Here is a 12,235-nt window from a genome sequence, read left to right as displayed (position 1 = left end):
TTTCCTGTGGATCCCAACACTGAGTGTGCCACTACATAATTTTTGATCTCCATCTTATCCTTTACAAAATCCTCCATAATTCTGCTTCTTCATCTCATCCTTCCCAAAGCTATCTATTTGCTCCTATTCTCTGTTCTTATGTCAGTGATCTCATACTCATATTTAGACCTTCTCCTGTCCTCTAGATAATTCAGGCAGACTCACAACTTCTGTCTTCTGTTCTGGGAATCAGATGGGCTTGTGCCTAGACAGTGCATTTACCAGTTGTTTGCAGTTCTCAGTTTGGAATCTGCTGGGACTAGTCCTTGTCTGCCTCAAATGCCTGCTTTCACAGAAGCTTAATATGCACTTAGGTCCCTAGAGTGGGTCCCAGATGTTTATTTACCTGGTTGTCCCAATACAGTGGCAGCACGGATGACCATATGAGGTGCAGTGCTCTATGGATTCCACAATTCCACGTGTGCAAAATCTTTTAAAAATCCACCTGCCTAGTTTGAGTCATTAGAAGTAGCCTGAGCATTACTGGCAGTCAATTTTTAGTGGTAGTTGACTCTTGGAGAAATCTGACCTTTAATGGTCACTGTTATAGATAGCAATTTTTATTTTAGTTCTTAAATTGCTTATGCTGATTTATGTCTAAATAGCAGTAACTCCCTGCTTAGCTGTCTCTCTTTCATGCTGCTTTGACAGGTTAGTATTTGCAAAAATAGTTCAGGATTGAGTCCTTCCCTACTGAAAGCCAATTTCTGAGTGTCAGATAGCACTCCATCCTCACACATATGTGAGTACAAGCACTTAAAATCCACATATTTGAGTAATTGATAGTTAAAATATATGGAATTTGTGGCTTGGTCATTCATCTCCAGCCTATTTATAGTTAAAAAGACATAAACTGTTGTGTTAAATCTGGGCAATTTTTAAAAAGACACTTCAGTACAGGTATGAGTGGATATGTAATGTTTCGCTTTTTAAAAGAATTCAATGCAAAATTGTGTTACATTTTCTCCAAACTGCAGACAAGAGAGAGATCACTGTTTTCTCCTTCTACAATGGTCTCCGTGTCTAGGAAGAATAATTACACTCGTGTTTATCTCTGTTCAAGTTCAAAGTAAAATTCAGACTTTTTTAACAGATTGGCACAAACATTTGTCTCTCAATAAGTATTACTGCTCTGTTGGTATCAGGCACTGGATTTTCAGTGTGCCAGCTTCTCCCTGCTGGAAGGTGACCTAATGTTCCCTTTAGAATGCTATCTCAGTTAATGTAAAGAGGAAGAGTGGTGTGCTGAATCAGGAGAGTGAATCTGGAGAAGGAATGGCACCTTCTGCACTACGATGATAGTGTGAATGTGGGTTTCCATCCCATAATCTCATCTGAACCAAGTACCTCAGGTTCAGGGAGCTACAGCTAGTTCTCTGTGATATATATATATTATACTTAGGTATAATAGTAAATAATAAAGTATTTTTTTATACTTTGAGAAGTATGTGAAGCTTTGAATCTGTTGCCGATATGCTCATTATAACTGTCTTGGTTGCCTCTTCTCGATGTTTACTAGTTCTGCATCTTTTCCCTGCCATGTCTTAGCTTAGGAGTACATTTAAAAAAAAGACCTGGATGCCTACTTCTATGTAATTCCTTAGCGTCATTGGGTTCAGCCAGGCAACTCATATACATAAAGTTAAATACGTGCATATGCCTAGGGTCTGTCTTCCTGAGCATTCTACGCTTGGGGCATTCTCTCTGCCTCCAAATCTCTACCCACCGTTAATGAGCTGTATAAATAAATACAAAGTACTCCAGTTCACTCCGTATCTATAAATATATATTTTATTAGCTGAGAGGTATACAATAATAGGAAAGATCAGACCCATCCGATGTTTTAGGGAGCCGTGGGAGGACAGGACAAGTAGCTGCTTCCAAGGGGTTGACTGATCTGAGGCCCCAGCAAGACAGATTTGTAGGTTAACTGTGATAAATGATCTTTGGCTTCACTGACTAAAGCGAGGTCACCCTTCTTGGGGCACTGCCTGCATGCTGCAACCTTGCAGCAAATTCTTGTTGAAGTACTGTGCAAACAGACCAGTTCTTATTTACATTAGAATGAAATTAAAACTTCTCAGACCTGGGATGATAAAATATCAGACAAGAGGGCAGAGATTTAAAAGGTAGTGCTAATGTTTATTTACTAAAACTTAGTTCTGCTGGGTTTTTTTTTCAGTTTGCAAAAGGCAATAGGTCCAAAAAGACAGCTGGTTTGTCTTTCTGTAGTCATTTAATGAGGGAAAAAAGAGGAAACTTTATTTACTGCCCTAGTGGCTGTACCCTCTGACAAATTTGCAATTCGGAGTTTAGTTGTTTTTAATGTGGAGTATTTTTGCTTAGATTTCTTTGGAGAGAAACAGTCCAGATTGTCAAGGGTAGGAGGAGGAAGAGCAGAAAGCTTTGACTGCATTGTGTGCCAAAGGTTTATTCCAACTATTTCTGTGGATTCTTCTGTGGTTTGTGTTGGCTTGGTTGTTTTTGGGGTTTTTTTTGAGGAGGTGGCATTGGGTTGTTTTGGGGTTTTTGGGGGGAAGTTATTCCCTCCTTTTTTTTTGGCTTATGTCCAGCCAGTGAGGAAATAAATATGTGAAGAAAGAATGCTGTGGAATGTTAACTCCACTGCCGTATTTTCTTCCTTTTATCATGCCCCAAGATTCAGTGAAGTTGATATAAATTCACCATGCCTTCTTTTAAAAAGCATAACAGAAAGGCATTCTTCCTTTAAGAGTCGGACTGTAAAAGGTGATTTTCTTTCACTCAGTTTGGTTTAAGCCTGTAAAAAGCATTAAGTGAAAAATCTGATATATTTGTTAGGGCATTTATTGCATTACTAACTTATATTTTCAGTTCTCAGTGAAAGGTTTATAGAGAACATAAACCTTGAAGAGTTTTTGTTCAGGATTAAAGATATATTTTCTCCATTTTCTGGTGAAATAATAGCTCATAAAGTGATTTGAGTGTTAGTAATTATTTTTAGCTCTGTTTTCCGAGGATATTCTGTTCAACACAGAACACAGAAGTGCACAAAGAAGGCCTTTAAAAAACATTGTCCTTGATCAGAAGATTCATGCCCTTTAAAAAATTTCAAAATAATCAAAAGCTTTTGATGAGATGTCACCACCGTGTTCTTGCTCTTCATTAATTACACTCACAGCAAGCAAAGTTATTTCAGTAAACTGTAAATCTATCATATTCAGTAGTAGTCTGTCATGGTGTAAGTAATACGCTGTGTCTTCCATAATTAACAACTTCAGTACTGGGCTAATTGGGATGCTGAAAGAATTAAAATAGCTGATTGGTGATGGCATGTAAAATAAAATAAAAGTATTGCCAAATTCTTTCTAGGGCAAAATGGTAAAGCACATTCTGAATAAAATTTCTTAGGAAATACTTTTTCTGGGAAATACCTATGTCTGAGAGAAACTGCTGAAAACTGAGTGAAATAATGTGAAATATTCCAAGTATTCCTCTTTTAGTTTGAATGTCGCTTTAAGCAGTAGCAGAACACCCAGCAGTCATATTGCCTGGAATATCACAACCTCAGAATTCCCAGGAATTAAGGAAGTTATGTGATCATATCACTGAAAGCCACATTCTCAATAGATCAGAGTATGTTATCACTGGACTTACATTGTATATTTGCTGTTTAAATAAGCTTATTTTTCTTTCTTTAATGTTGGTTGTGGAGACTCCATAGTTCTGCCTTCATTTCATGCTCCAGCATATATTATCCTGACAAAAGATACCTAGTATCAAATTTAAACCTTATTCTGTATCAAAATGGTATAGAACAAGACAGGGAAGAATCTACCATATTGTCAGTGAACAGTATTGGCTGTCTTCACGCCGTAGGCTGTCAGTGGTTGGCATTGGGTTTCTTTGGAAGGTTTCATAGCGGAGCATATTTATTCTGAGGCATTGGAGCAAGAACTAGCCCAGGTGCATGCCAAGTTTTAGAAGGACAAAACTCAGGGTAGCGTTATGTCTCTTCTATAATATATTGTCTGATTCTCTTTAAGCTTAGCATTTAAAGCTCAAATAAACCACATTCAATACTTAATGACGATGTGTTCTGTACAGGTGTTAATGTTCTGCTCCCAGTATGAAGCAAACCTTTCAAGCTGGATATTGCAGGCAGTGTTGTGTTGTGTTGTGTTGTAGGAATACAGTAATACATCTGAAATGGACACTAAAACATATCAAATCCAGCACAGAAAAAGTAAGGGAGAAATAGACTCATATCTAAGTTTTTGCCTTGAGTTATGTTCAGTGATGACACATACAAATGATTTTAAGCTAGTCATGACTGAACTTAATTGCCATTATAGAATGTGAATTGCTGTGAGAGGTCGGATCACTTGTTGTCTAGCTTTGGTATGACCAAAATGAAATCTCTGAAACCTCATGTAACTCATAAGCAGTTTAAGTAAGTGTCTTAATTCTCCACTCTGGGAAGTGCAGGAGCTACAGCTATAGTTACAGTTTACCTACTGGGTCAGATTCTTTAATAAACTTACCAAGTGTATAAAAATAACATACCTAGAGGTAATCTACATTGATTAAAATAGAAAAACCCCAACCTAGTTACCCATTTTGTTAGAACCTTCATTTGTTTTATTCACTTTTGTTCATGGTTCAAGTTGGCCACTTTCCAGCTAATGGCATCTGTGCAACTGTCAAGTGAGAATTAGTTTAGACGGGTCAGGGTTATTATTACCTTCCTGGAATGCACCGAATGAACTTACCTCCGCAGCTTTCCCAATGGGGTTCTGACCTCTTTTACATCTACATTAACAGCAACACTGAAGAATGAAACACACTGACACTTTTAGCTCTGTGCAATATCAGCAAATACTTGCTGGTTGTCGCGGCTTTTATTTTAATAATGAACATTTTGACCACCTTTTCAGTGCTTCAACAGATAAGACTGTTGATGCTGTGATATGGTAATATAATTAAAAGGGATCAAACTAATTTCTTAATTTCCAAAGAGAGAATTTCATGCACCTTTACAGAAATCGTGGAGGTCTGAAGACTGTGGAGTGCAGTGTTGTGCAGGAGCACAGAGCAAGGACAGATGCTGGGATCAGTGTTGCCACGTTGATCCAGCCTAGCTCACTGAAGAAGTGGCACTAGTGTAGCAGTCTTGCTTCTAGTGAGGTACCAAGAAGAGTATAATTGAAGTGATGGCCTCAGGAGTCTTGAGATCATACTTTCCACCCTGCATCTGTAGAGGGCTCAGTGTTTCTGAGTCTAAACTGCTGTCAGCACCTTAAATTTAGGAAAGACAAGAGGGACATCAGATGTTTGGAGACATGACTCTCCTAAAGAGCATGCACAACCCAGCACGAAATTAGGGCTGCTGTTGGCAGCCTCATGCAGGTTTGAGCGACAATCTCAACACTGAAATATGGTCCCTGTGACTGTGATTGACTATAGTTTAAATAGTGTTTACTGTATCATTTGGCTTGAAGTACCACTACACTGTGCTGTAGTGCAAATTCTGTATTTTGTGGTTGATCAGCAACAAATAAAACCCTCTTCCAGTGAGCCTTCAAAAGCTTTTGTCTCTCTTTGTTCATCAGTTTTAGTCCTCAGTACCCTGTGTGTAAAACACAGAGAAAAGTGATAACGTCTTTACTCCGTTAGATTTTCGTCTTGAGGTGCCGCTTTATGCCTTCATCTATAACAAAAGCTAAAAGCATCACATCAAAACTTGCATTCACTTGTGGTGGTTTCGTGATGGCTAAATAATCTCTGCAACAGCTCCGTGGAGGCACACCAGGAGTGTTAGGGAAGCAGCTATTGCATGCTGGAGCTGGCACGTTAGGTCTTTGAAGACCGCAGGTGTTCTCTGTATGGCTGTAACAACAAAAAAGGCTGGTGATACTTAGTAAAAAGAAAGTGTTACTTAGGATAGGCCCTGCTTCTATTTGTGTGCTGCGTAGCTGCTGCTAGTAGGGTTGCATGCATATTCAGAGGTGCAAGCTATCAAGGCACACAAGGACACGTCCATATCAGCTGGTTAGAAGATAATGAATTTGCAAAGAAAGCATTAACTACAGTATACGATGCTGGCATAGTTTTGTGTCAGAACTCAGGAGAGGTGTAAAGCCTGGGACAGGGGGAAATAACTGCTGTCTTCAAGTAGATCTGGATGAAAATGGGGAATGTGGGCATCATGGTGGTGTCATGATAGGTGAGGAACCACAGGGACTGTACAAGAGCCCCGTTGCTGAGGGGAGCGTCCTCTGTGAAACAAGCTGCAAGGGTTACTGTATGGCGTGTTGGATTTGCACCAACATGTTAAATGTTTTGTTTATTCTCTTCTTGCCATTAAACTTTAAACTCTGCTAAATATAGTGTGATTGGGTTAACTGTGGTTTTGTCTTTCAGCACTTCAGGTTGCAAGGGATTACTTAGACTAAAGAAGCAGAGACGAGGTTTTCAAAGGGAATTAGGTGCCATACTCCTCCAGGCCATGCTATGAATGCCAGTTGAGAAATGAATTAATGATATGCTGAGAGTCATATCTTCACTTGGAAAATATGCACAGTAAATGCTTTTTGCTTTGGGAGGTATTTACCTCATGCTGTTAGGAGTATATAGACAGCATATTATCTCCATTTGTTTTAATGCCCATTTGTCTTAATTATTAATGTGAATTTGAGCTGCCTTCTTCACTCCATTTAAAAGGAAATCACCCCAAGTTCAGAAGTTCACTGCACATGCCCAAAACTTTTTTTTCTTAAGAGCTTAAACCAAACTTCAGTGATCTTAGTCATGTTCTGCTTGACCAAATGCTGACCTTCCTCTTCAGTAGAAAGGCATTTAAGCTTGTTTCTGAAATTGTGTAAAATTCTTATAATCCAGTGAGATTTACAACTGCCTAAGTCTGGTCACATTCATATAAGTTTAAAGTGAGATAGGCTCATATGGTGTTTGTTTTTCTTGAGCTAAAGCCATATATAGCATTTGGGATTAAGCTGAAAATCAGTGTATTTCATGAAAGTCATCAGAGTAGATCTGCAAAAATATTCCCAATATTTCTCAAAACAATATCTACATATTATTTAATACTTATTGCCAAAGTTTTTCTGTATTCTGCTGTACACCACATTTTCTGAAAGTATATCTGCTGTCATGGCTAGTAACTATTCCTCAGTGATTAGTGTGACAGTAAGTGAAGCGTGAATATTGAGACTTGCCATATCATGCATGCCAAGTTCCTATATGGCCCAACTGCTGTGAGACAAAACATGCTATTATGTTTTAGACACAAAGCCATATTGTATGAAATTCCATCCTGTCACATACTGAAGGAGGTGTATTTAAAAATCAAATCTTTTTTTCTTTAGCTCTTTTTGTTAACTTTTCTGTATTAACTTTTCTTAACTACTGAACCCCATCAGAAAATTCAGCCTTTGTCCCTATTGAGGAATCATGTTTCAAACGTACATCAGACAAATTGTTAATCATGTGTTAAGTAGGAGATTTTAAAAAGGCTACTGACCAAAAAAATAAAAGGCAAAGAAACAAAACCAAACTTTCTGATGTTCCAGAGCGTTGAGGTTATGCACGAAATGGGTTTCTTGAAACAAGAAAGTAGATGTAATGTGGTAGATGTAATTTAAATACGTGATCATACAGTGCATTTTTCATAAGTGGAGGAATATCTTTTCCTTAAACAAAGCAATAAAATTAGTCATGCATTCCACTAAGCCATCGATTTTAACACTGACAACCTTAGGAACCCACATAGGTATGCCTTCTGCAGTGTCCACTGATTTCCAGAAGTGACCGTCTCAAAAGGCATGGGTTTTGGAGAAGAATTTTTTCATTGTGCAAAGATCCATACACAAAGCTAGAACTTTGATGTAGAATTTTAAAGATACAGCTGATCCTAGCTAAAAGTGATGATTTGATCCATGAGTTACTGGGATGATCTTCTTCAGTCTATATTACAGAGCAAGTGAGAAATGATCATTATGGTCCCTTCTGAGTTTAAAATCTATAAGTACTTGGAAATGTAATGCTAATAATGTAGCAACTGGAATCCACAAAGCACTGTAGAAACAACTAGCCTCCCCACAGCATTACTGAGAGTATTATCAGGGCAGGTAAATGTAGTAATTATAGCAGATTGAACTATTTTTGCAGACTGTGCAGTGAATTTAGGCTTTTTTCTGTTTATTAATTATAAAACCGATTCTAATTTTGTCTGTTTTATTCACAGTTATTTTGTTAGTTGATGTGATTATGTTGCAGCCTTAGATAATTTTGTTGGGTTTATGTTGTATTAATGTATAATCTACTGATTATTTAATAATTGTCTTTGACTTCTTGATTGATCTCCATAAACAAGTATTTTATTTGTTTCTAAACTGGGAAAGTGACTTTGGTTTCTAAAACTGTTCCTACTCAAAATATTCTCGATTTATATTAGTTAATCTGATTTTCTTGCTAAAAAAAAAAAAATCTTAGCAGTGTGCCAGGTATATTGGTGATCATTAATACAGTCAAAATATTTGCACTGTTCTGTTCAAGAGCGGCAAGGAACTAAGATGTCATCATCCATTATTTTCACCTGCAATTCAGAAGTCAGTAATTTTTTAATGTTCTTTTCTTTTACTCTGCCTTACTTAATTAGCATTGTCACTATACCTATGGATCAGCTAAGGAATGGTACAATTCTTGTATTGGAGAGTAACATTTAATTACTTATGCAAGTGATCTCGTTTTTCTGACTTAGCAGCTTTCATTCAAGACAGAGCAAGTTTACTATGGCTCCTAAAAAGGATGCGGCTACCTCTGTGGGGAAAAACAGTACATTGGTGGAATGATTTGCCAGGACTTTGGAACAAATATTTGGTGGAGGTGGGATTAAGACACAAAATAGGCCTCACAAACTCAGTATAATCACCAGTCCATGGGAATTTTGTATGTGTAGAGGAATTAATACCAGTTCTCCCTGAATAGTTACCTGTCCTTGTCTTGTCTTTGTTAAGAATAGCCTTTTCTCCTGATATTTTGCTATGTTCTCTAATGAACTTCCTTGTGATTTTCGGTAAAGTTGAATGAAACAGTTTCTACAGTCTGGTAGTTTAAGGAGTGTGGAACTAATCGTGTTGTAGCATCTAATTTATGCCTTTATTTAGTCATGAATTGAAAATGAAAACAGAAGAATTGTGCCCATCAGAAATACTAAAGTATTTAACCTAGAATAACGATTCCAAATCCTAATTCTGGGAATTCTGTAAGATTATAGCTGATGAGAAAAAATGTCCTGAGGTGGTCAGCACTTCTGTGCAATTCATCTCTGGACAGATATCCTTCCTGTTCTCCATGAGAGGCACAGTATTCAAAAATTCCCTTCTAATGTACAGTTGCTAGAAATTAAAAAGCCAGTGGCATATTTTGTGAATCATTACAAATACCAGCATATCATAAATACGCCAGCACATAATTTAGCAGAGATGCTTTTGACTTTTTTTTCCCCATGCTGACTGCAGTATGGGCATGGACAAAAAGTTCTATCTATAAGATTTGTGACTTAAAATTTTCACTGTAATAACATTTTTTGTTAATTTAGTATTTTCAGTGTTACTTGTTCTTTATTGCAGAGATAGTTTTTACCTGTGCATACACTGATCTTTAAAAATTATGCCATGTCTATTCAGTAGTAAATATGTGCAAATAAAAGAGTGACTCCGTTAACTCCATCTTCCTTGAATGGCTTTCCAGAAAGTAAGCTTGAGCTGAACAAAAATGAACATTTGCGTGAAGCATGCTGTAGGATTATTGGTTTTAGAGGATAGCACCATCTTTTTCTTGTGCTGTGGTATTCTGGACTGCAGTCTTCTCTGTTTTGGGAAAACAGTGCATTGAAAAATAGAACTTGCTTATATTTTGGTGTTTTTACCTGACAAGAGATCTTTATTGAGCAAAGGCATGGTTGAATTCATTAAATTGCCTAATAATAATATCAATGAGAAGTCAACAAGATTCAGCACCTCTTTTCCAACTGCACATTACAGTAAGTTTGGTGGCTTTGTAAGTTTAGGAGGCAGTTTTATGTTGCTAGACCCAAGCCATGTCTTGCTAATTACCATTTTACTCTCTCTCCTCCAAATCAATTATTTTTGTTTTATATTTTCTTATAATATTGCCAAATGTGTGGCTCCCAGTAAAACAATTAGTTTTCTCAGATTTCCCTAGTAGCTCAGATTCACTTACTTACAACTTGATGTTTGCATTGCTTTAACACCTAGTGAAAGAGTCAGCCTCTGCCATGTGAATATATGAAAAAATAAGAAGTCAGTACGTCCCGAAGAATGAATGTCTTTATGAAACAGGATGCGTCTGTTGCATGTTAAGCGTCATTGAATTTTCAAATTTGATACTGCACAAAGTTGTTTGAATACCGCTGTTATTTTGAGCTTGGATTTCATGGGTTTAGATAGTAATAGCCGTTTGTTTCCAGCTCTGTAGAAGTCTGTCACTATGCTTAAGAAAATGTAAATGGAAGAATCAAAGAAGTTGCTTTCAAGATGCTGTTGCTCATGATCCTTTAGCATACTAGGCCGGGCATATGTGATATGGCATATTATATGCTTTATATTTGTAAAATTTGTATTCATTTTGAGCTGTCAATCCAGAAATAATTCATTGACTCCCTAACCTGAGGAATGTTTTTCCTGATAGTGCTCCCAGATAGACTTTGTCTTTATCCTGGCTAGCAAGGCTTGGTGTTTCAACTGTGCTGACTGCAAATGGGATCAGTAAACAGAATAATGAGATTGTTTTTAAGAAAAAACTCTTGTTTGTGTTTCAGGCTGAGCTATGTGAATCATGCAGAAGATCTAGCCTCCGAACTACTCCAGTGTTTCCCAAAGAACAGATTGTCAGCACAGGCAGCCCTGAGCCATGAGTATTTCAGTGATCTACCCCCACGGCTATGGGAGTTAACTGATAGTGAGTATAATCACCTCCAAATCGATTGAAAACAAAGACTCCAGTTCATGCAGATGCATGTGTGTATGCTAAACAGCTTTGTGGGCATACACAGACACACAGAAAATATTTGAGTGCAATTGTGTAGCTTGAAATTATGTAGTTAGCTTGACACAGGAAAAAATGGATTCTTTTTTTTTTTCTTTTGCTATCTCTGCTCTGCAGTCTGCAGCCAGCTATCTTTGTATTTGAATATGTGTGCAGCCAAGAGAATTATCTGAATTGTCATAAAGCAAAAGGAAAAATACAATTTACATATTTAGTGCTTTTCACTTTATAACATACAGTAATTCTTAACTAGCTGCACCATATAGGATAAAAATCCAGCTGTATTTGATTTACAGAATCTCTCTGTTATAACACTAACCTTTAGGAAAGCACTCACTGTTTGGAAATCTTGAGAAACACAAAGTAAACAATCACTTAATTTGCTGAATTAGACTGTGTAAGAAGAGGGTGTCAGATGATATTATTAACTAAGAATGCTTTTAGTATTTGCGTACATATTTTTATTTCTTTTATTAAAGTGCATTCCTGTTAACTTGGAAAAAATATTCCTATCATCATGTATGTTGTCAATTATCTCTTTAATAATTGTGAATAATTTCTGTCATAAGTGTCTGTATCTTTTTCCAGTGTTAAAAGCATACTACTATTTATTCTGGGGAGAAATACTATCATGCATGATATTTTTGATTGAGAGAAGGTTTTGTTATTAACAATAGGTTTCACAGGGGAATAACATTCAGTAATTTCCTTTAACTCAGTGAGGTGAAGAAAAGCATGTTTGCATTAGAACAGTGTTTGTTATTTTCTGCTTTCAAACATACATCTGTTAGGAAAAGATCTAAATCCACTACTCCAAGGCAAAAAGTTCACATATGCAACAATAGCACATGTGTGTAATTATGACTGATTTAAAAGTTTGCTTGTAAAAACTGAGTTCTCTTTCTGAATATTAATCCACAGTAGATTCTCTTTACATCAGTGTCAGCGTGTAAACTTTTGTCTTCCAAAAGCTTACGTTTTCCACCCTTGACAGCTGTAGCAGTCACATTTTTAGCTGGTTCTGTGGCCTGGCAGTCTGCGTACCCTACTCCCAGCTCTTCTCTGAAGAGCACTTTCCCATTTGTAGACTATGAACATTAAATTTAAACCAGCGCCATTAGTTTTGGTC

At 37.1% G+C, this 12,235-nt stretch overlaps 1 protein-coding gene across 3 annotated transcripts in view; it reads left to right on the top strand.

Annotated features, from left to right (window-relative positions):
• Nucleotides 1–12,235, top strand: part of CDK14 (cyclin dependent kinase 14) — a 318,721-nt gene that overhangs the window by 238,954 nt on the left and 67,532 nt on the right. For all 3 annotated transcript variants that reach the window (XM_054059028.1, XM_054059029.1, XM_054059027.1), the window contains one exon: nucleotides 10,880–11,019. In XM_054059028.1, the coding sequence (XP_053915003.1) occupies nucleotides 10,880–11,019 (140 nt within the window). The remainder of the gene's footprint in view (nucleotides 1–10,879; nucleotides 11,020–12,235) is intronic.

The sequence above is a fragment of the Cuculus canorus genome, chromosome 2 (genome assembly GCF_017976375.1).
Source record: "Cuculus canorus isolate bCucCan1 chromosome 2, bCucCan1.pri, whole genome shotgun sequence".
Classification (NCBI taxonomy): domain Eukaryota; kingdom Metazoa; phylum Chordata; class Aves; order Cuculiformes; family Cuculidae; genus Cuculus; species Cuculus canorus.
This window is presented reverse-complemented; position numbering and strand designations above follow the sequence as displayed.